This window comes from Nuphar pumila, chromosome 14, assembly GCF_984573655.1.
Source record: "Nuphar pumila chromosome 14, dmNupPumi1.hap1.1, whole genome shotgun sequence".
In the NCBI taxonomy this organism is placed as follows: Eukaryota; Viridiplantae; Streptophyta; class Magnoliopsida; order Nymphaeales; family Nymphaeaceae; genus Nuphar; species Nuphar pumila.
In genome coordinates this window covers 4,054,617-4,080,061 of record NC_143262.1, presented here as the reverse complement: position 1 = coordinate 4,080,061, position 25,445 = coordinate 4,054,617, and the positions used below count along the sequence as shown (strand labels likewise).

General features: G+C 40.1%; 2 protein-coding genes across 2 annotated transcripts; one reads left to right on the top strand and one right to left on the bottom strand.

The window, feature by feature from the left end:
* Positions 1 to 846: 846 nt before the first annotated feature.
* Positions 847 to 9,182, top strand: LOC149816121 (linoleate 13S-lipoxygenase 3-1, chloroplastic-like). Its single transcript, XM_089987566.1, has 8 exons — positions 847 to 1,225; positions 1,809 to 2,089; positions 3,268 to 3,505; positions 5,435 to 5,767; positions 6,068 to 6,153; positions 6,711 to 7,120; positions 7,221 to 7,487; positions 8,426 to 9,182. The coding sequence occupies exons 1-8, from the start codon at positions 847 to 849 to the stop codon at positions 9,180 to 9,182; spliced, it is 2,751 nt and encodes a 916-aa protein (XP_089843692.1).
* Positions 9,183 to 23,945: 14,763 nt separating this feature from the next.
* Positions 23,946 to 24,934, bottom strand: LOC149816120 (copper transporter 5.1-like). Its single transcript, XM_089987911.1, has 2 exons — positions 24,419 to 24,934; positions 23,946 to 24,166 (listed from the first exon to the last, which is right to left on the bottom strand). Exon 1 carries the CDS (start codon positions 24,843 to 24,845, stop codon positions 24,420 to 24,422), a length of 426 nt encoding a protein of 141 aa, XP_089844037.1. The 5' UTR covers positions 24,846 to 24,934; the 3' UTR covers positions 23,946 to 24,166; position 24,419.
* Between the last annotated feature and the right edge of the window lie 511 nt (positions 24,935 to 25,445).

The following is a 25,445-nucleotide window of genomic DNA, read 5'->3' as shown; positions in this document are numbered from 1 at the left end:
GTGAGATTTTCAAAATATTGCGAGATTTATGAAATGACATAAATACTGTGATTTAAATGTGATATTTATGTTTTCAACTGCTATTTATCATAAAAAAAACATGTATTTTTAATTTGAAATATTTTTTATTAATATTTTCTTATAAAAAATATTTTTTGTATTTTTTAATGTATTGTTTTATTGGTGAGATTTAGGAGATTTATGAAAAATTTTCAAATTCTCGCAAGTTTTTTAAAAACAAGATTTTGCCGTTTTTAACGTTTGTCACTATGCCCAAGCTTGCCTTTAAAAACAAAAAAAGTTTCGGGTCGCCTGAGCAACGGCACGCTTAGGGAGACGGTTGTCCCAGGTTCGACTCCCATAAGCGTGCGGGTGTCGATGACCTCACCCGAGGTTTACTGGGGCGAGCCGATTAAGTGACGTGGTTCTTGGTAAGGGTTCCTTGTCGTAAAAATAAAAGTAAAATATTAAAAAATAAGATAAAGAAACGAAATGACCAAAATATCCCTGATTCACGGAGGGCCCTTCATTCAGATGCCGAAGACCAAAGCGCGCACGTGAGAAGCACGGTGAACGTGTGGAGTTAGCCGGTCAACGCACGCGGTTTTGGTCCTTTCCACTGTCCGGGTTAAAATCTCGTGTCCGATCACGATGCTTCGTGCCACCCGGCTCTCTCTCTCTGAGATGGCCGCGCTATATAAATACCACCGATGGATCAAGAAACTCTACATCTTTCCCTCCTTCGGTTTCTTCTTTCTCTTCATCTTCTGACAGAAAACCTATTAGCTATTACAGAGACTGTAGTAGTTTTTTGAGAGGAGAAAGTGAGTGAGAGAGAGAGAATTCATGGCTGCCATCATCAAAACGAGGGGTCTAGCCTTAGAGAGACCATCATTCTTGGTGGGGACTCCCGCCACGTCCCTGGTGGAGAAGAAGATGATGGCCACCTTTGGCGCCGGAGATGGCTCTTCCGTCCCTCTGGTCAGGAAGAACTTCCATTTGCGGAAGTCGGTCCGGCAGCCGACAGTGGCGGTCGTGAGCCATAACTTGGAGAGGACAATGGTGGCGGAAAAGGCCGTCACGTTCAAGGTGAGGGCCATAGTGACCATACGGAAGAAGAAAAAGGAGGATCTCAAGGAGATTATCGGCAAGCAACTGGACGCCCTCTATGATAAGATGGGCAAGAACGTCTTGCTCCAGATTGTTAGCACTCAGATTGATCCGAGTAAGCAATTCCTTTTCCCTTCATTCAGTTACAAATACAATCCATTGATCAGGCCTAGTACTTAACAAACTATTCAGCACGAATAGGGCTGAAAAATAAGCTGACCTGCTCGTGGTTTGGCTCATGTTCGACTCCTAATCAAACTTCTAAAATAAGCTCGTCATGCTGAATATGAACAATAGGTACTGGGCTTGACTCGACTCAGATAAGCTTGTTAGGTAGTAATAAATATACTTAAGATATATTTTGCATGTATTTTTTTTGTAATATATGAGCCAAGAAACAAACCACCTTGAACTCGACTCGCTAAACTCAGCCTGATTGTGAGCTCAAATTCGGCTTGGCTCTTCACAAGAATGACCCAAGCTTGAACACTTCACGAAAGAAAAATCGCTTCCAGAAGCAGCAAAAATCGCTGTGCACAATGTATGTTCAGCAACGCAGTGATTTTCTGTGTTTTTGTGGGCTGAGTACTTTGTTAAGTGCATGGCACGAACATCGGATCGCCTTTTTGTGTTGTGTTGGTGTTGTGAATTATGCTTAATTTGTTCTAGCCTTTAGTGATCTTTTGGATCGGTTGCAGGTACACGATCAGCTAAGATGAGCAACGCGGCCATTTTGAAACACTGGCTTAAGAAGTCGAATGTTAACGCGGAGAAGGTTGAGTACACAGCCGAGTTCGTCGTCACTTCAGATTTCGGACAGCCAGGAGCCATCACGGTGGTGAACCAGCACCAGAGGGAGCTTTTCTTGGAAAACATAGTGCTTGAAGGGTTCATTGGAGGCCCTGTCTATTGCACATGCAATTCTTGGGTTCAGCCCACCAGAGTTCATCCAGAAAAGCGAATTTTCTTCACTACCAAGGTAAAAAAATATATTGCTTGTTTATTGTCTTCCTTTTCCATGTTGGCTCATTAATCCCGTTGAATTTTACGATCAAGTCGACTATGAAGAATAGTAGAAGTAGAGAATACAATTTTCTGATATACATGATAATATTACAAACTTTTCTTGTAAATTATGGTCAGAATATTTCAAATCCAGTGGTTAATACTCAGACAACTTCTTTGGATGACAAAGGTTAGTTTGTTGGAGGTGACAGCTGAAAAGTTGATAAATGAGTCACCCTCATAATGGCAAATATCGGCTATATTTTGAAAATATCGCAAAAAAAAACTCAATATATTATCTTACCGTTTTAAACTTTAAAAACTCATGATATTTTTGACAAAACATAAATATCTTATTTTATCACGATATTTATGTTTTTATTGAGAGATTTTAAAAAAAAAGACCCTTACTTTTTTTAAATTCATGCATTGATCAACATTATTTTCAAGTGAATAAATTCTCATTAAACTATCTTTTAATTCATATATCTCTCTCATTTAATAGAAATAAAACTTTCTCTCATGCATCAAAAACATAAAACGGGTTTCTCAACAAGGCAGTTTTGTAAAGTATTGATAATAGAAGACGTTTCCTTAAAATCTGTCTGGAAAATTAAGTACTTTAAATGCGTTGAGAATAGGAAAGGTCTCCTAAAGTCCAACGTGTAAATTAAACCCATATATTGGTTTTAAATTATTTTATTTAGAAGTTTCAATTTTGGACAAGACCTTAAACCCATATCATTTTCTAATTTTTTTTATTTTGCTTCATATTTATTAAATAGTAATTAATTTATTTTTATCCGGTATTTTCCGAAAAAAACTTGAGATAAATAAAAATTTTCAAAATCTCACGAGAAAATTCCTGGCGATTTGCCTTTTTGTCCCTATGATCACCCTTAATGTCAGTGTACTTGCACGAAATTTTTACCTCTTACAGCCCAACATTCAATTCCTTCAAAGGAATTTGATTCTTTTCCTTTGTTTGAGAATCTCCTCACTTTTTCCACTCTGACTTGAAGAGTAACGGGGACCGATTCAGCAGCATTTACGTTCACAAACATCATCAGAAGAACTAAACCACACTATATTTCTTGTACGATGCAAAATTCTTCCATTAAATGCAGACAAAAACTCTTTCTGTGGAAACAGGCATATCTGCCATCCGAAACTCCTGAAGGGCTGAAAGAATTGAGGGAGAAGGAGCTGAAGGAGATAAGAGGAGATGGGTCAGGCGTTCGCGAGCTCACAGATAGGATATTCGACTTTGACGTTTACAACGATCTGGGTAACCCGGACAAGGGCAGGGATATGGAGAGGCCAACCCTAGGAGGCGAGAAGATCCCATATCCTAGGAGATGCAGAACGGGGAGGTCCCCCACAGATATGGGTCAGTGTCCTTTCCTTAGTTTTTTTAGTTCTTTTCTTGGGACATAAAATTATAATATTCATCCTTGCATTTGCATTTGCATTAGGCTGGTAAACTAGCCAAACCAACCAAGAGGGTGTTCAAGCTCGCTCATTTCTTGTATCGAGCCGAGCCAAGCGGAGCTTGTGCTCATGAAAAGCCAGGGCTAAATGAGCCAAGCATGAGCTAGCTCATTTACAAAAAAGTATATATTTTCAGAGTTGAAAATAATAGAATTTGAACCCTAAACCTACAAAGCCAAGCTCAAACTGGCTCATTTTTAAAATAAATGATTGTTTCAAACTTGTAATCTATAGGGTTTGAACTCAAAACTCATTGCTTGCAAGCCAAACAATTCAACCATCTTCATACTATGATATGAAATATATGTAAATAATATTTATTATTAATTAATAAGCTTATACGAGTTGAGCAGAGCCGAACATTGGTTGTTCCTGCTCGAGCTTGCCCAGGCTATCTTACATGTTTGAATGAGATCTTTACGAGCCAAACAACACACTTGAGTATGAAAGACACAAAGTAAACAGAGGAAGTCTTCTGATGGAATCACTCACATGCATGTCAATATTTAAAAGCCGTGAAATTTGCTGTGGTCAGCCTTAGTTCTATTCATTTTTATTCTAAATCTAAGAATCGGGTTTCCCTCCTAAGGTGGTATGAGCATTATTTAATTCATAAAAACATGCATTCCTGTCCATTCATTGATGTGGCCAGCTTTTTTTGTCAAGTACATATTTGTTTTTATCATGGCAAGGGGTGGGAGAAAAGTGAAAGGATACAGAAAAGTTTTGTTAGTGGGATTTGGTATTCATCCTTCCTTGAAAAATATTCAGAGATATCCATCCTCTTGAGGCGGCGTCCGTGTTTTAGAGTGCATCCACAGTTAGCACCCATCCAAATTGAGACCCTTGTTAGTCTTTAGTATTTAAGGATGATAAACATACAAACTTGATACTTACAAGGGTCATACATGGCTAGCTGAGTCGGCTTAAGGCCTTCAAGTTGAAGAATGTCAAACGTTCCATACTCTGAGCATTGTTGCTTTCAAGCAGGAGAAACAGGTTCCTTAGTCATTGTAACAATATCGGCTATATATAAGATATACATCACGATATCTCACCAATCAATCCAAATTCAAGAAAATTCCATAAAAATAGGCCAAAAAAAGGTATCAGGATATATCACGATATGGGTTGGATTGAAAATTCTTTTTTTTTATCAATTTTATTTTTATATTTTACCTTTTCAATGAGAGAGAAGCAAAACCAGTGATTTTCTAGGATTCAGATCCCTCAAGAATTCCATTTTGTCACCCATTTTTATATTAAGTTTTTTTTTTCATAATTTTCTTGTTTTTTCTTTTCTTCCTTTTTTCCTTCTCTCTTTTCTTTACATGAGAGAAGAGAGATAAATAAAAGCACCATAAAACTCTGCTTGTTTACCTTTTGATGTTTAGCAATCTTTCAAATGTTTCACTTTGCATAACTTTGTTCTTATTTCTGTAAAATCTAAAATTGGTGGTCAACTCTTTCTCTCTCTCTGGTTACTTTCCTACACTCGTTACATGTGTTTAGTTTATGCCATTTTGATTTTTTTTTCATTTCCTTTAATAACTACAATAAAATTGCAAATAAATTAAAGATATATAAGCTATATACAACTGATAGGTGATATGAATGCCAAACGATAAGTTGCCTATTTATTAATTTGTAACTATGTCCCCAGTAGACAACGGGGACTAGCCGAGGGGTTTTAACTGCTTGGAGGTGGGCTATAAGGCATGGCGTCAATCTCTGTCCTTTTAAATATCAAAAAAAGAAGAATATATACCCTTGATGATTGAGTTAACCATGACATAATCTTATGTTTTTTTCTTTCATGGGGGAACAGACATATCTTGCGAGAGCAGGGTGGAGAAACCGCATCCAGTGTATGTGCCTCGTGACGATACATTCGAAGAGATGAAGAAGGACGCCATCGTGAGAGGGAGGCTCAAGGGAGTGCTGCATACCTTGGTCCCTTTTCTCAAAGCCTCCATTACTGACGACAACAAGGACTTCAAAGGCTTCCCAGAGATCGAAAGGCTCTATCGTGATGGACTCGTCCTCAAGTTTGGGCTGCTTGACGAGATTTGGAAGAAGCTTCCCTTGCCCAAGCCCGTCAAGAAGATCGAGGAATCGAGCTTGGGACTACTGAGATACGATACCCCCAGCATTCTCTCAAGTAAGCTTTTCCTTTTGATCCCTTTTCTTTTTTTCTCTACTCCCCTTTTCTTTTCCCCCTAAGACTCCCCTGATCACCCACTAACTTTGCGATGCGGCCTGTCAGCCGTGAGGCCTAACTGCAGATGATGGGTAATCAGGTGCAGCAACACACTTAAAAGTGTGAAATCACATTGCACCTGATCTCGATTACTCAAATCACATTTGCCCTTTTCCTTTAAATAATATAAGCTAAGCATCTTAGCTGATTCAAGCGATCATTGTCTTTTCCGTCTAACAATTTGTGTGCTAAAATGTGCAGAAGATAAATTTGCCTGGTTACGAGACGACGAATTTGCCCGTCAGACGTTGGCAGGAGTTAACCCCATAAATATCGAGAAGCTCAGTGTAAGCAACCTCACAATTTACACCTATATATATATCAACATGATCAATTTGTTAGAGATGGATCCTTGGATCAAGTTTTTTTTTTTTTTTGAAAAAAAATACATTCTTTCAAATCATAAGATTTTTCTCCACACGTTTGAGTTTTCTAAATGGGTGGGTATATTTTATCACCCCATGTTTCTGCACGAGATGTGGCCCACACTAGATTCAATATGCAGGACCCGCAGGTATTACTTGAAAATGACAGACTGCTTTTTGGTTTGTCCTTTTCTTTCTTTTGAAATTAAATATTTTCTTCTACAAACATTTTATATATTCTTGTTTTGTCTTTTCCAAATTGCACTTTGGGACCTCAAGTTCATTTTCTTTGAGAGAGGAAAGCTACAACGTGGGCGGCCGGTAAACCAGGCCTGCAATTGTCACATAACACAAGAGAACAGATGAAACCACGTATCCTATACTTGCAGTTGGACGGTGATGATCTTTCCAATGAGTGACGTGTTTGCACGAAGGCATAGGAGGAGGTGATTGTAACAAAAAATGTGCTGAATTTTCAGGTGTTCCCTCCTGTTAGCAAGCTCGACCCGGAAGTGTATGGCCCTCCAGAGTCTGCCATTAGAGAAGGGCACATTATAGGCCAGCTCGACGGCATGACAGTGCAACAAGCTCTAGAGGAGAACAAGCTGTTCATGTTGGACTACCATGATGTGTACATGCCATTTCTCGACCGGATCAATGCCCTCGACGGCCGGAAAGCCTACGCAACACGCACTCTCTTCTTCCTTACTGCGCTCGGCACGTTGAAGCCGATCACCATCGAGCTCAGCCTGCCGCCATCATTGTCTGTTTCCCGATCCAAGAAAGTGCTAACCCCATCAACTGATGCCACAACTTACTGGTCATGGCAGTTGGCCAAGGCCCATGTTTGTTCCAATGATGCTGGAGTGCACCAACTTGTCAATCATTGGTAAGTTTGTGCTTCATGCTCACTATTTCGTTTCTTGAAGAGAGATGGAGAGGCATAAAAAGAAGATTGATGATTAATGTTGGCATGAATTATTGGTTAGGCTACGCTCACATGCATGTGTTGAGCCCTTCATAGTGGCAGCACACAGGCAGCTCAGTGCCATGCATCCCATAATGAAGCTGCTGCACCCCCACATGCGCTACACCCTCAATATCAATGCAATGGCAAGACAGACCCTCAACAATGCGGGTGGAGTCATTGAGTCATGCTTCACGCCGGGACCCTACTGCATGCAGATAAGTTCTGCGGCTTATGAGAAAAGCTGGAGATTCGATCAGGAGGGCTTACCTGCAGACCTATTAAGAAGGTCTCTCTCTCTCTCTCTCTCTCTCTCTCTCTCTCTCTCTCTCTCTCTCTCGCTATATATATATATATAAAGCGTCCTCAGCAGTAGAGCAGGGTACGTGGACCCAAGTGCCCTGAAAGGGGGCACTGAGAGGGTGAGAGTCTTATCATGTCGGGACCCTGTCGCGCCATGAGGTGCTGGCAAGTCTGATTGCTTGGGAATGCATCTTTAATAGGGCTTTAAACCCCTTGTATTAATTTTAATAGTGTTCAACTGGTCGAAATGATCATTGCACCGTGGAAAGCAATGATACTTTTAAAAAATATATAATTACATTTAAAAGGATGTTAAACATTTTGTTTTTAAAAAAATAAAATATCATATTAATAATAACAAATATAATTTTGTTATTCTTATTTAAAAAATAAAAATAACTTTTGTATCATAAAAATAATTTTCTATATTTTAGATTATCACAACATGTAAGAGTATTTTGATCATTTTAATCAATTAAGTACCGATAACATTAATAAAAAAGTTACCACCAAAGTGCTATATCATGTAGTAAACGGGGTCATGTGTCAAGCTGAAGGCCCATGATCGATTCACTCTGTCACATGGGCGGCTGTTATTTTGGTAGGGGTCCCCCTAACCCCAACTTGCCTTTAAAAAAGAAAAAACGTTAAAAAGGTTAGACCTATGGGTGCATGTGCATGCAACGCAATAGAAAGCACTATATCACAGGATGAACAAATGATTGTTTTAATTGATAAAACAGAAATTAAAAAAAATATACATATGGGCTGATTAGACAAGATAGGACTGAATCAGCCCTGGAATCAAATAAAAAAAGGGCCGATTAAATTTGATTTTGATAACACTGTTGTTTGGTATTAATAGTGACTTGATTAGAGAGGGGACAAATTCTCACCCTGTCTTTGTTCTTTTCTACTCTGCAGGGGTGTAGCCGTTGAAGATCCATCCCAGCCACATGGACTCAGACTCCTCATCGAAGACTACCCCTACGCAGCCGATGGGCTCCTCATATGGTCAGCCATCGAGAAGTGGGTGAACCACTACGTGTCTTACTACTACCCTGATACCACCACGGTCCAGTCAGACACCGAGCTCCAATCATGGTACGCCGAGTCCATCCACGTGGGTCACTATGACAAGCGGCACGAGAAGTGGTGGCCCACCTTGAACACCCCTGCTGACTTGGCCTCAGTCCTCACCACCCTCATCTGGGTTGCGTCGGCCCAGCACGCCGCGCTCAACTTCGGTCAATACGCATACAATGGCTATGTGCCCAACCGGCCACCTCTGATGCGGCGGCTCTTACCCCAGGAAGGTGACCCAGAGCATCGGTTCTTTGCTGACTCGCCGGAGAAGTACTTCCTGATGTTGATCCCAACCATGGAGCAGGCAACCAAGTTCATGGCAGTCGTCGACATGCTGTCGACGCACTCAGTGGACGAGGAGTATCTAGGCCAGCAGCCACACCAGTCAACGTGGACGGCAGACCTGGACCTGATCGAGGCATACTACAAGTTCTCGGCTGATATCCAGAAAATAGAGCGGGTCATCCAGCAGCGAAATTCAGACCCGGCACTTAGGAATAGGTGCGGAGCCGGGGTGCTCCCCTATGAGCTCATGGTGCCTAGCTCCGATCCCGGTGTGACCGGGAGAGGGATCCCTAATAGTGTCTCAATTTGAAATGTTTTGAGGGGGTGACTAAATGAAAATTCTCTTCTCTTAATTTGGGGTATACAAATACTATGCAAGTTTGTCATATAACAGTAAAAAATTGGCAAATATTATGCAAGTTTGTATTACCTCAATAAAATTGGCAGTACTTTCAATGTACCAAAAGGACCAAAACTTTGGTCTCCAGTTAGTTAGTAGTGATTAATGAAGGGGAGATGGTGGATCGGTAGTTGGAGTTTAATGGGAAGTTGGGTTTGGTAAAGTCCTACTCTATTGATTAATAAAGTGATTTGTTGAACCATTGTGGCATCTTAAAGTATATAGTATGGGTCGCTGGATCACTATAGAAGGCAAATTGAGAATACTTTCTTTAAACAGAATATGGAAAAGCGACCACTCCTAAAAAAAGCAAAGGAGAGAGAGTGTTTACTCAGGCTGTATAAGATGCAATTACATTACACATTTTTTATGTGCTGCTGTACCTGACACCCCTCCATGTTTTCCATGCAGTCCGTCAGCAGTTGGACCCAACGGCAGAGGGTGGGTGTTTAAGTGCAACAGCACATTCGAAATATAAGATGTGATTGCACTTGATCTTTTTCATGTTTACTCATCAGGTTTCTGTCCACTTCTTCAAGGTACCCAGCTTTTGTGAGAAAGTCTATCTTTTTGAAATAAAGATCTACTTGGCCCATGGGGGGGGGGGGGGGGGGGGGGGGGCATTACACACCTAGCTAGGGGCAGCTCCAACATCATGAATTGAAGGGACATCTTGTTCCAAACTGGAGGGTGGATCCCATGTGCAAACTGATGCTAAAGCCAAGGGACAAAATATTTTATTTAGAGTTTTTCCATAATCACATCCTTACACTATAAGAAAAATGCAGATTAGTGACCGATGCTATCCATCGCTAATCCGTCACAAATCAGTCGCTAATTCGTTTAGCGACGGATAACGTTCGTCTCAATTTTCTGGTTGTTAATTGGCGACAGAACTGATTTGTCGCTACTTCCATCGCTAATCTGCGACGGATTAAAGAATGCCATGATCCGTTGCTAGTCCGTCGCTAAATTTGGTTTTGCAACAGATAAATATTCATCCCTAATCCGTCACTAAATTGACGACGGATATTATCCATCGCTAATCCGTCGCAAAATTAAAAAAATAAAAATTAAAAAAAAATTCCTTGCTCTTTTCTTTCTCCATTTCAGTAAAATCTCGAAGCGATCGAGCATATTGGTCTTCTTCTTGTTCACCGCAAGAACTAAAGGCATATCGACGATAGGAATAAAGTCCTTCAAATCCCAATTGTAGAGTCCCTCCCGTGTACTCCCTTAGCTAACAATAATAGAAGCCATCTATCTAGATACTGTATTTACATTTAAACAGATCACAGAAAAATCTGCCATTTCTATACACCAAAACTCTCTCTGATCAAAACAATAATTACAACTTGAGAAGGAAAAGGAAAAATAAAAAAATTGATTGCTACAAAGCATGCATCCAATGGGGGTTTGAAAGAGGGGACACACTGTCGGAGAAACACCGGGCCAGAATCTTCACGTTTCAAGCGTCAAGACTAAATTCCGACGAGTAGGCACTGGGGGGATTGGAGATGGTCGGAGAGTTGGGGGTGGAGCTTTCGGTGATGGCCGAGACAGCCTTAGATGCTACATCAACAACTGATTTAGTGATTGACCAAAAAATCTTGGCCTTTACCTAGCCTCTCCTCGACGGAGGGTTCCCGATTTTCTTCCTCCTCTCCGCATCAAAGACGAGACGAGGATATGGCTCCTCTTCTAGCGCTGTTAAGAAGCGAACAACCTCTTCTGGTTGTCCCCATCCCTGCACCTTCGACCTCTTGCAGTTCCTTCCCTCCACTCCATTTTCCTCCACCACCGGATAAACATGCTCCTCGAGCTTCAACGCCAAAAGCCCAACGCCCTTCGCCTCCGCCATCTCCTCCTCAGCTAGAACTCGCCGCCGCTTCTCCACCTCACCTTTACCCTCATCCGAAGATGGCGATGTACTTATAACGGTGTCCCACATGGATTGCTAACGTGTCAACCAATATGAATTTCAACTACAAATTAGCGACAAAAAAAATTCCATCATAAATTAGCGACGAATTTTGAGACAAAAAAATTCCTTCGCTATTCCATCGCTAATTAGCGATGGATTTTGAGACCGAATTTTTCGTTGCAAATCTGTCATAAATTAGCGGCAGATTCATGACCAAATTTTTTTCGTCGGTAATTTCGCAAAAAATTCTAATTTTAGCGACAACTAGTTTTCCCTAGCTAATCCGTCGTAAATTTCTATCACTAATTAATATTTTTCTTGTAGTGTTACCACTACAAGAAAAATGTTAATTAGCGACAGAAATTGGCGATGGATTATTTCTGTCACAAAGTTGTGACAACTTAGTGAGAGAAAAGTAGTCATCGCTAAAATTGAAATTTGTTGCGGACTTAGCGACGAAAACATTCTGTCTCAAACTCCATCGCTAATTAGCGACGAATTAGCGACGAATTAGCGACAAAAAAGTTTTGTGTCAAGCTCCATCGCAACGTAGCGATGGATTAGAGACAGAAGTTTTTTGTCGCTATGAAAGTCGCTACTTATCGATGGATTTTGACACAGAACTTTTTGTCGCTAATCTATTGTTATTTTTCAATATAAGCGCGTCTAAGGTGCGCCATTCTCTCTCTCTCTCCCCTCTCTGATTTCCCCCAAATCGGGTTCGAAACCTAACCCCCCACCTTTTCCTCCGTTGGTCAGCTCCTTAGCAGACGACGACCTTGTTGCCTCCGTCGGTCCTCCCTGCATCTGACTACCTGCCGTCGGCAACCCAACCCGAATCTACCCCTTATCAATATGCCCCTGCGCTCCCTTCACTCCAACGTCGCACACCTCTTGCTTGTCTGCCGACACCGATGACCTCCTCCCTCAGGTACGTCTCCTCTCTTCCCTTCTTCTTTCCCCTCATCTCTCCCGCTCTCTCGTTTTGCCCTCTGTCACCCAGCGAGCCGACGGAAGGGGTTGGGACCCCCCATCCCCCTCTTTCCTTTTGTTTTCAAGAGCCGTATGGGCACATGAATGCCCTTGCACCCCCCCCCCCCTTTTTTCTTTGTCGTATATAAATGTGCTTTGCAAGTGCGTAGCTGAGTTAATTGCGCGATGCTTAGTGCTAGGCATGCGGCTAAAAATGAAACGCAAAAAGAAATGAAAAAATGTAAAAGCAATAACATGCAAATCAGGTAAATATCCGTGGTGAGTTAGCAATGCAAGCGTATCACATGTTATTTAATTTCTTAGATGCAACAATTTTCTTTTCATACACTCACTTAGTTGTGGATATCTATGACTGCTTTGATGGAGTTCGGAGATCATGCTGAGCATGATTTCAATGTATGAAAATATAAGTGCTATTATTTTTAGAGTTCAGATTCCATGCTAGTAGTTAGTAGGATATTAAAGTGTGTTGTTGGTACATGTTTGACATTATTTTGATATGAATGATTTGAATGTATTGCGATGTTTGATTTGACTGTATCTATGCTTGCATGCAGTTATTTTTAATTTAATTATGCCTTCCATGTGATGCAATGTGCGACAAGTGAATTTCAAAACCGCTCAGCGAAGACTGCACATAACCGAGCGATGATGCCGAATGCTCGATGCTCATCTACACATGGGTGGATCTAGAACTTTTGGGAGCCATCTGAAGAAAATTGTAACTCATCAATGTATATATATATATATATATATATATATTGTCAAATTTATAAGTATTGTTGCATACCTTTTCAATGATTTTTTTATCATTTAACCTCACAGAAAAGATAAAAGGGAGGCATTGTGCCTTACAAGAATGTGTTTGTTGAAACAGATAAACATAATAGCATATGAGAGTTCGTATCAGAGAAGGCAAGAACGACAATGGTATGTATTTATTGTATTAATAAATATTGTAATATACAAGTTATCATAAATATTGTAATTCTTAATTATTAATCCATACTATAATCATTATTTTGAAGGAGTCATACGAGCAACAGATGGTAGAGCAATATGACGATGACTCCACTCAGTATCCGTCTTTTGATCATGTAGCATGGGTAACTGCAACCGGTGAACCCAAAAAGGGTCGACGTCATGTGTTCGGGTTTGTGAGTAATATAAACACCTCACCAGTTGTTGCCTCCTGCAACCACGACTCTTAGAGTTCTCTCGTCAGCATCAACTACAATCATCCGATTGACCCAGCTAATTCTTGAGATTGTGTCTGCCAACTTGTTAAGGATATAATGCATGACTATTTACATGATGCAATTTCCGAAGTTGTCCGTAATGAGTTGTGCAGCTTTTTTCGAGATAAGAGAACTTCGTCTGCTGATGCTTGTTAGGTATGAAAGTTTCATGTCATTTGTTTCATGTTGTTAGATTTCAAGCTAGTATATGCATGATTTCATCACATATGAGCATGATTTCATCACTATGAAAGTTTTTGATTGCCTTATAACACATATATGCATGATTTCATCACTAATAAAGTTTTTTTACAACATTAGAACACATATAAGCATGATTTTATCACTATGAAAGTTTTTTTACTACCTTATAACACATATATGCATGATTGAATCACTATGAGAGTTTTTTGACAACCTTAGAACACATATTTGCATGATTGAATCACTATGAATTTTTTTGTCACCCTTAGAACACATATTTGAATTTTGTTAATGTCCTTCACTTTATTGTTAGCTAGTCTATGTGTAATTCACTCATGTTACTTTGATTGCCTTAGATTAGGTGTATTGCATATAATTTATTTCATTATATTCTGTTTATCAATACTAACCTTTCTTTTCTCTTATAGGATGTTGTAGATAATCAACGTAGAGGAGCTGATGGAGGCATGGATGAAAGGGCAAATCGAGACAATGAAGAAGATGATGCACAGAATCTTGGCGATGATTAGATTCATATGTTGAATTTATTGTATCTTCTTGTTGTTTCAAAAGAAACTCTTTGTAAATGTTTACTTGTAAATAATTAGAACTTGACGAGGATTATGGTGGATCAATAAATTGTTTTAGCAGCTTTGTATATGTATTTTTTGTGTATACTTTGTTTTTTTACACAAGATATATAAATTGTATAACGAGATTTTTTTAAATTTTTTATTGTTTGCGATGGATAATATTCGTCTCTAATTAGTATATGTGTCCAATTTGGCGATGGATTAGGGATGGATATTTATCCATCGCAAAAGTAATTGGATCCTGAAATATAAAAATAATTGGATCTGTATTTGTAAATAACTCTTTCCTTTTTTTTAATCCGCTTTCCCATTTTTCAAGTCAATCATGTCTGTTGTGATCTCTGAAACTTTTAGGAGAATCTTTTCTCTTTTTTACAATAGCCATATTATCCTTTATTCTTTCTCCTTCTTACGTCTTTTGAAAGCAAGAAACTACTTTTTATAGGTTGACTGAAAAATCAACTCTGGCTCATCAATTCATTGGAAGCAGATCAGGTCATGCTGAAAATGAGCGTTTTTGCTCGTGCCGACATCATGGCCGCCTGTTTGCATTTTGGATGAATGCCACGTGATTTTGATGACTTTTGAGCTTTTTAACTCTGAGGCTCGGAACCCTTGCCCCCGAGGCCTATGCCAAGCATTTGCTTGTGCAGAGGAGCAACGGCCATGAGAATCGAACCTTGACCCAGCATGCCTATAAAAAAAATTAGACTGAATTGCAACTATTTTCTGCCTATTGCCTACAAGAACGAGAATAAAAAATGTGGTGAGATGGGATCAAAACATGGACAATCTCATGATCAAGTTCACAACTACATCATTTGAGTGGAGCTCAGCTACCGTTTGGGGATCGTGAAATGCTGCCATGCGATTGATCGTTATACTTAGCTCAGTGACAAACTTTTTACAAGGGAAAAGTTACGCCAGTCTTTTTTCTCTAGAAAACATTGATTTTTTTATTTTCTCAGTTTTTTATTGGAAAAATTAAAAACAAAAAAAAAAACTGGGAAAACCAAAAAGTTCATTTCTAGCAACATTTTAAAACAGCTGCTTTATCTTTTTGCATTTTTAATTTTAACACACATGTTTGTCACTACGCTTCTGAGATAGCTGACGTTTACATCGCGGTTTTGTAATTTTCTGCTTAACCAAGTCCGGTCTTTTGCACGCGGTTTGAAATTTGGAATCAACTAGCGGCTAGCCAGTCCAGTCGGAATGGCATTTTCGTAACCATAAAAATGGGTTGGTGTCTAAAGAGGCATCCCATTTACCGGGGTACTTGGTACTTGCAGTTGTATTAAGGGAGGAGAAGTACGAATGCGGTAACGGAGGGTCGTGTATCACACAGGCATCCTCAACCCGGTTTAAATAATCACATATGGGGGAACCTTTTCCATTAATAAGGCAACTAAATGGGTCAAAGTCTTATTAGACCCGATCCGTAATTCATATTAAAACCTTTCAAACGACCAAATATCTCAAAACCGAAAATCCAAAACGGACATTTGCACCTCGCACCGCAAGTATGAGTGCAAAGTGCCCCATCAAAACACCACATTGCGTCTCAAGCGCCCTTGCGTGCGCACGCGTGTGCACGAACAATGCGTCTGTTGCTGCATGATGCACCGCAACGTCCGCAATCCACCTAAAGGCTCAAGGCTTACCAAAGTAAAGAATAGATAACAAACTCTCTATTTAAACTTCTTGAAAAACTTTTCTCTCTTAGATATGGGACTAAACTTTTTCAAAACACTTTTGGTAGTGAACAAAGTCATTAATATTTTAAAACTTTCCTAACATAGTCCCCTACCAATTATACAACCATAGCATTGGGATTGAAACTTGCAACGTCCAAACCCAAGGTGACGTGAACTAACTGTTCCTAGTTGAAACCTGAGCAGGATTGTTGCACCCGGATCTGACAGACTCAGCCCTTTTAAATGCATAACCAAGTTTCTGTGCCATGAATAGACCCAATCACTTATATTTCGACAGACGCAAACGGGTCGGATATAACTCATATCCGATTGGACCCAACCACTTTTCTTTGGAGTGTGGCCTGGATTTGAATATTTACCTCATGGGCAGTATGAAACTCCAACCACTTGCTCCCTTAGTGTTAAAGATGCATTCCAAACATACAATGTATCATACTGCAAAAAGCGATGCAAATTCATCAATGGTGGTCAATTCACAAGTGCAACAAACACTGTTCTCTCTCTAAGAGGCGACCGCGCCAAAATATGGCCTATGAGCTCGTATTCTCGAAAGATAACATTTAACTTGGTCAATCTCCAATAAGTTGATTCTGTGAAGCACATCAGTTCACCAACTAAAAGCAACCAAAAGTGTATAATATATAACGATACAAATGGTTATGAACTAGAAAAAGGGTTAAAGGTTCATTTGCATGTAAAAGCGACTAGAAAAAGGATTAAAGGTTACTTCACCCAAGGATGTGATCTACATGTTGTGTAGGCACTTGAATGCACAAGTGCAAAATTTTTGCAGAGTGAAGGCTCGAAATCGCTAAGAACATCCACACTATCAACACTCTTACAATTGAATGCCTTAGTTTTTGTAACTATATGTTCTCATACTACTCTGTACTGCATTTATAACTTTGTGAAGAGTTCAAGTTTGGAATACATTGTTAGGTGTAAGAAGGATGATAGAGAGAATTCAAAGGAGAAACTGGGCTGTTTTGAAAGAGGTGGTCTTGATGAGGTGGAATAGTCCCACATTGCTTGTGCTTGAGTTTTCTGTGGGGTTTATAAGCCACTTGAGAACTCATACACTTGTTCTTGAGAACAATAGAGTGGGATGACCACCACACACACACGCGCGCGCGCCCGCCTGCCGTGCCGTGCCATGCCGAGTCGGGCCGGGCTCGGGTTCGGGTTCGGGTTCGGGTAATTGGCCCTTTAGGGCCATATCCAATCAAGACAAGTATCTTTTTACCCAAAGTTTCTTTGGATTTGGATTCGGTAACGGGTTATGGGAATGGATAACGGGTCACGACTCCTCGTATTCCGTGCCCGTTATGACGCTTCGGATTCCGTAATGGGTCTCGATCTTTCGAAGACCGTTAACGGATCACGTCCCCTCGGATTCCGTAACGGGCTCCTTCCACGTTTCATAACCGTTCGTGGGTTATAAAAGCGTGGTCAGGGGTGGGGTTACGGAAGAAGCTGAGACAGACGATTTCTGAAGAAGCATTCTGCGATTTCCCATCTCTCTCTCTTTTTCCTGTGAGTTATCCCGAAAGGGGTTGTTCTGCAACTGTGGTTCGAAGAGGCTGTTTTCGAAGGACGATCCGTCGGAGTGCACCGTTCGGTTCGTCGTGGCTATTGTATCCTGGGGGAAGGACGCCGGACCCTGATCTGCACAGTATGTGGGGGCGAATCTTCTCTAAGGGGAGTACTTTCGTACGCCTTAGCCTGCTACATATTCTAAACATGTGCATGTTGTTTTCTTTATGTTCTGTGCCTGTGTTTGTTTATATGCTTACATCTGGATTTTGGTCTGATGCGGAAAATGCCATGCTTGCTCCCTGTTACTGTTTCGGTCGTCTGTTAATCATGTTATTTACACTGTTGTATTTCTTGATTTATTTCGTGTTTTATATCATGATGACGATTGTGAAACTGTGTGATCTGAAAAATGATCCAACATACATCTCTGAGAAATCCCTTCAGTACTAAGAGACATGTCTCTTTGCATTTCAAGCATAGTGGAAAAAAAAGGAGAAAAGGAAGAGGGTTGGTGGTCGAACACCACTAGTGGCCCGATCTTCCTCTCTCACTCTCACTGTGCATTGAACGACAGAGATTTTCTAGCCCGGATCACTTGGTTTCACGATAGGAGTCGCATTGCTGGAAGAAAAAAAATGGTGGTTATTCTAATCGTTGTTGTTGGGGGTGCTGCCTGACGCTGAGAGCATTACGCTAAGTGGGTCCTCCATTTTTGGAGGGTCATTGCTAAAAATTTCCTGCATCGGTGTTGTCCGAGCCCTTGAAACAGAAAGGAAAAAAAAAAAAAGACAGAGGGCCCAGAACTGTGCTCATCTTTTTCGGTCGGTTGGGTGGCTGAATTCGCAGACGGAGGTGGCATTATTGACACCGTTGTCGAGGACTGATTGGCCAGATTTTCCAGCGCTCAAAACCTCACTGGTGGTGGCCTCGTTCTCTGAGATCCTGCAGTGACCGTCGGTCAGCATCTCTAGTGCGATGTGCTAACGTCGAACCAGTCGTCTGGTTTTGCCTGGTGCAGCGTGTCATCACCGATCTAGTTACCGATTTCGCTATTGCATGGCCTCGTTGCCAGAGAAGGAACCTTCAAGGGTTTTAGAGAAGAAGAAGGGTTGAGAACCCTTCTTCTCTCATTCCATTAAAAAAAAATCATTTTAAGTCTATATATTTTAGTTAATTCCATTTAGAACCCCTTTGAAATTTTTGTTCAAAGCGTTTGTTTTTTCAAAATTTCAGAAAGAGGCTTACTTTTTTATTTTTTCAAAAACAAGCCTCTGCTTATCGTTTTTTGCATAAACGAAATTTTAGTTTTCTGAAAATACAACAAAGAGGGTCGAATCTTTCTGTTTAACTCGGAAAATTTTTATTCTAAGGTTTTTGTTTTGTTTTTGCTTAGAGAGGCTTATGCTTTTCTGAAAATTTTAGAAAGGCGGTTCCTATTTTTCTGATAAATGAAAAAATTTCAGAAAATGTCCTGCCTTATTGATTTTTTGCAGAACAAAGCATCTAATCTTTTATGATATTGCAGAAAGAAGATAAAAAACTTTCTGTTTAACTCAGAAAGTTGCAGAAACAAATTTATGTGCTTTTGCTTACATAAAGCCTCTTCTTTTGTTTTCTGAAATTGCAAAAAGATGGTCCTAAGTTTCTAAAAACCACCAAGTACTTGTTCTTGTTAAAAGTATTTAGTATTTAACATTTTTTTGCATATTCTTGCCTATTTAAGCATCTTATTACATGTTAAACTTGTTTAGAAGGATCAAAACTAGTTACACTCACAAATATTAGTTGAAATAAGTTTATTAATCCTAATATTTGTTTATAAATAGGAAAATGGTAAATCGAGTAGTCAGCGTTGAGTTATAAAAAATCGAAAAGCTCAATGGAATGAATTTTGAAATGTCGAAAAGGAAGATCAAATATCTATTAACACATGACAAGACTCTGCACGTATTGAATAATGAAAAATCTTCACTAACTAACAAATCTAGTGTAGAAGAGAAGAAAGCTTATAATAAAAATATCGAAAATGATCAACTTGCTCGGGCAACTCTTCTAACATTTATGCAATATTACCTCATCCGAGTATTTGAAGACTTTGACACTGCCAAGAAAATGATGAAAGAAGTAAAAAAGAAGTATGATATGACTTCAAAAACCCAAATTCAACTTCTTTTGGAGCAATATAAGTCGTGCCAGATAAAAGAATCATATAATGTAGTCGATCATGTGAATCAAATGCTGGTAATGCCGATGGGGGCATTACACACCTAGCTAGGGGCAACTCGAACATCATGAATTGAAGGGACATCTTGAATTCGAAACTGAAGGGTAGATCCCATGTGCAAACCAAAGCTAAAGCCAAGGAAAATCTTTTAGGCGGGAATAGAAGGAATATTCATTAGATAAGCCTGATATTTTATACGATTTTCTAGCAATTTTATTTAGAGTTTTTCCATAATCATCTCTACCTTGTGGGGAATATAAAAAACAACCTTACATTATTTTATCTTTCAGAATTATTATTATATTTCAAAATGTTAGGACAAATTCACTCTTCAATCACGTGACATCCAGTTATCTTAAGGATGGTTTTGCCATGGTTGGCAAAAAAAAGGGGGATGATTTTGGGAAATGGGATAAGGGGAGGGTGATTTTGAGTTTGCCTTACAACAGGAGAATGATTATAAAAAAATTATCAACTTTATTTGATTAAAGAAATCACATTTAATACCAATTTGTGAGATTGATCTATAATTTTGAATTTAGAAGGAACTAATGATCTCTCTAAATGAAGTATAGAACATTGATCTGCTTGAGGAACCAAGGAAGTCATTGCCTTCATTCCGAAAATATATCATGCCTAGCTCATGTTGTAATAGTAGAATTTTGTGGCCACAAGGGCTCTACTCATCTGGTAGGGGCAACTTTTGAATGTCACCAAGTTGATGGGATATCAAGCGTTCTAAACCCACGAGGGGTGTCCCTTGCTGCAAGGTCAAGGCTGGTACTCTCCAGCAGGCAAGGAGGGACCTCAAAGGTTTTATCAACCCTGTTTCCTTGGGCCTAAAAAAAGTAGAATAATTTCATATGCATGAAATCCTATTTTAGCGGACCTGCTTCATGGTATGGTTGTTTTGTATGGTCCATCTGCTCCACAGTACCGATGGGAAGTAGATTTACTGTTCGGGGGAAAACACTTTCTAAAGTATTCTGTCCAACTAGGGTAGCCACATAATGGCTTCCCCGATGAGAAAAGAGGTGGCCCCCCATTAAAGAGGGAACACAGATCCCGTCCAATCAATGTCCAGATGGTTTTGCTGGATGGCTAGGATCGAATGTGTGATGAAACCCATCCTATTTCAAATGATGAGATCTGTGTTGGGGCATAATGTAATGCCTTCCCCTACTATTACATTATAAGTGTTCGTGACCCGAAAACAGAACCACGCCTCATACCTACGGGTGTCAATGGGTCACGTTTGGTTCAGACTCAAGTGGTACCAGACTTGGACACGATTTTCAGGTGTGGTATCAGACTCGGGTCTAATCGGGTCCACTATAAGAAAAACCATACCCGGACCGAAAAGCGCTACATGAACCAGACCTAGACCAAACACGGAAAAACCATATTTTTTATCATGTTTACATAAAAAAATTGCAGGTCTTAATCGAAACTCGGGTCTGGCCCAAGTCTGGTATAAAATTTCCTAAACTATACCCAAGTCCATAGATTAATCAGACCTTCAGATCCGGACCCAGGTTTTAATCAGGTCTTATTATTTATCACCATACCCTAACCCTATAGGGTTTGGTTTGGGTCAGGTCCAGGTCCAGGTAAACCCGACCCAAACACCCCTACTCATACCCATGACAAGAGATATTGAGGTCTACCGAGCCCTAAGGGGGTTGGTGTTGTGAGGTGGGGCCTTGGACACCAGACAGGTGGTCAAGGTTTCATCCTGAAGGGCATCACCCCCTTTGCATATTATGGAAGCATGGCGACTCCCTGAGGGTGAAGGGTTCACCCTAGTTTTACACCACCAGAGAAGCGATCTTTCTTTGGCAGGCAGGGATGACAGCCAGGTCTCTTACTCCAGGGGTGCTTTTCTTCGGTTCTCATCGAAAAAAAAAAATTAGGTCTACCGCAACACCATGACTGCTTCCCTTTCAAAAAAAGACACCTTGACTGCCACTGGGGGTTGCTCATTCCTCGAAGTTGATTGAATAGGTTGACTGCACACCACAACCGTTCTACGATAGTATGAACATCTTCTAGCCGATTTCCTCGAAGGGAATTGCGTGATGGAAAAAGCCACGATTGTGATCTTGTTTCCTTTCTTTTTCTATGATTGGTTGTTGTCCGTGTTGCATCATATCAAAACTAAAATCACTAAAGATGCTCAGCTTTGATTGGTTCATGTTTTTTGTATTTTCTCTGTGGTGCCAATTCTGACTGTCGGATAGCTTTTTGTTTGGTCCCTTCCATTCCGTGATGCACACCAAGATGATGTTTTCTTCAAATTTTCCCGTTTAATTCCTCAAGTCTTCCATTGTAAAAAGATACGTTGATAGACGGCGGGCATTCTACGAAGGCTGGAGCAATATTTGCATGCTTAATTTGTCTGAAGTTGCATGATTACACTCACTCTACCAAGTATAGATCCAATGAACTGTTGTTTCTTACGTCCAACCTGATATTATCGTCATCGTCACGACTTTGCAATAAGTTTGGCAACCCTTGATTCAGTGTGTTTTGCTCAAAACCAGTGTTCTGTAATTTTTACTGAAAATTCAAAGATCACTATTGGTTTCCGCTACTTTCGATCCAATTGGTTGCCCATGATGTCACCAAAAATCTAGTTGCACACCAAAGAGGACATGGAATAAGATCCAGCCATATGTGAAGAAAATACTTTTTTTTTAAGAAGAATATATTTTGATGACCGGATAAATTTCTAGTAAATATTTAAAGGTCAAGAAAGACTTGTTTAACTCGTACATGAAAAAAAGGAAACTAAAAATCAAATAATCTGACACAAAGATCCAAATATAAAACCATAGGAAACCTGATCAAATGCAATCCTTTAAATATTTTGGTGGACAGTATTGAAACTTTTTGCTTTCAAAACTTTTGAAAATAGATGACACTTGAAGCAAAGTAGTCGCCTTTGAGGGTATCTTGGTCATAACTGGACTTGATAGTTCTCTTTCCGCTCAAGTTTCATGTGGTGTTGTTTGCCAATGGGCCGTCCAGCGTTGTTGGTTCTATATGAAGTTTAGATGCGAGTCATTATGTTAGTCTGACTTGGGAGTACGGGTATCATGGCTGATTTCTTTTGTAATTTTGTACACATTATTGATATCTTCACATCCAAAGCTTGACAACTAGGAGTTTAGTGGTATTCATTTTGTCCAAATTGTGCCTAAAAAAATACTTTTGGGCAAAAATTTTGAAAACAAAAAGAGAGTTCGACTCCAGTAAATTCGTTTACATTACCAATCGCACTTCAATCGGTAAATATGTAAGATATATCACATGTTAGTTGTTGAAGGATTAATCTCTATTGATCAGCATGGGTAGTAGAAGAATTCAAGAATGTGGTGTGATTGCACAAAAGGGGGAATCAGAAAATTTATATAGGAGAGGATCACATATGTGTATGTGTGCCTGAAAATGCATACAAAACTAAGTTTAATGTTTTCTTTTATTCATGCACCAACCGGAACTTCTAGCAATTTTAAGGGTGCTGGATGTGCAGTTTCAATATCAAATGAAAACTTTTGAAACATTTATGAACTACGGTTCTATTGATTAATCTCTATGTCACAAAACCATAACCAGCATTTACAATAAACCATGGTTACTAATTAACTAGTTACGATAAACCATAAACAACACTAAAATATTTCCAAATAATATGCCACTAATAGGAAAAATTTCAATTTTAGATTAGAACCACTTGACTGCAAATGGCATCAATCTAAACCACTAAAGGATGAAATAATTTTTTTAGAGACATTAGATAACAAATATCAAAATAGGCTATTTGCAAGATGATATACATCTCATAATCACTGAACTAAATTCAAATGGTATAGAAAAACTAATTTTGAATGTTATTGAACAGCAAGAATCAAAGTTTCGCGTTGTTGAAGATGAGAGACTGGACCAAGAAAACAAAATTAGACAAGTGAATAGATAACATAGCTGCTAGGTCGACTATGGCTAAATGGCCACAGAGAGTGAAAGTGGTACGCACACAACTACGACAACAAATCAAAGGTCGGAAGGCGTGGGAGAACAACTGAGGAAGAAGAGTAAGTTGCTGCTGGTTGACAGGAAGATGTGGGGGATAAGCTGGTGACAAAGCATCGAGGTTAACTGCGGGTTTTTGCATGATTCGAGCAGCACGTTCAAAGAGGGAAAGGAAACCTTAATTCTACTTTAATACCCCACGTAACAAGTATTTATAGTAAGAGAAAACCTTAATTCTACTTTTGAATCTTGGATCAATTCAACGTCTAAATATGACTCCAAAATCAATAATAAATAAATACATAATAAATTGGATTCAGTTGAACCCCAGATCATCAATGGTCCCTCAATTTATTCTTGCATTTTTGTGGATAGTCCTCCATTCGGATCGGCTGGTGCATCAGTCTCCGATCCCGAGGATGGTTTACCGTCCTTCATGAAAAAATAAAAACGAAAGTCAGTCATGATCTCTTCTGTACGTGAGTATAAGCACGGATTGCATCATAGTTCACGATCAGCGCAAACCAGAAATCACGAAAAATGGACAAGAAAATCTCGATTGCAGCATTTCCAGATATTTACATATCGCATACAATAAAAGAAAGAAGGATAGAGCAAAAGCACAGAAGGCGACGGAAGAAAACCCTTGCAGAAGAAAAACCATTGGAAGAAGCCGGACCGAACCTCAGGCGCAGGCGCAGGGGTTCTCGGCCTCGGCGACGATCTCGCCGTCGCACCTGAAGAGAAGGTAGCCGGTGGTGAGTCCGACGACGGCGACGATGAACACTCCGGCGTTGTAGGACATCACCGCGAGCATCAGGAAGTAACCGATGGCCGAACTGACGCCGAAGAGGGCGGCGACGGCTAGCTTCCAACCCCTGAACTTCGTGGCGGAGATGCGGGAGAGGAGCGGGGCGTCGTCGCCGGATTCGGGAGGTTTTCCGGTGGAGGAAGCCTGGAGACGGGCACGCAGGTTCTCCAGGTACTGGTAGAAGGCGGAGAAGAAGAAGACGGCGAGGAGGGTGAGGGCGTAGCCCAGCCACGTCGTCGTCTTCCACCCGTCGAAGAGGAGCGTCACCTGCCTCCCCCAGTAGAACGTCATGTGCATCATTTTTCGCTTTAGATCGAGGGATCGAAACCCAGTGGTAACGCGAGAGATGAGGGCGAAGGAGAAAGACGGCGAAAGCGAAGAAGAAAGACGCAGGGCGGCGGGGAAGGTTCGGCTGGAACGAAGTAAAATGGAGAGGGTCTTCGGAATTAGACGTATTCGTTCTCGCTATATCCGAATTGCCACGAGCTGCGGCTCGTGGCTCGGTTGGGTTCAGCTCAGTAGTCAATCAGCTGAAACTTGGCCTTGTGAAAAAACAAAAGGAAAAAGGGCTGCTCGGCTCGGCTCGGCTCGTGCATGATTGGTTGTGGTGGCACAAATCAAATGGTTGGTAGTTCGTTTTCACTTTATCATATTTTAAAAAATAAAAATTATGAAGTTAAATCTTAAAATTTATTGTCCCTTTTTTTTTTGTATAGATAACTGGAGAGAAAACCGCTAATTTTTTTGGTTCACTCATGTTTGTTTTTCATGGAAAGAAAAGAGCATGTTTTTTAATGACTACGTTCTTTCTTGATAAGATTCTTCATCCTCTGCATTTACATCCAAACTCTATTCCTGTTGCGTGTACTCTTTACAAAGAACCAACTAACTGATCTTACA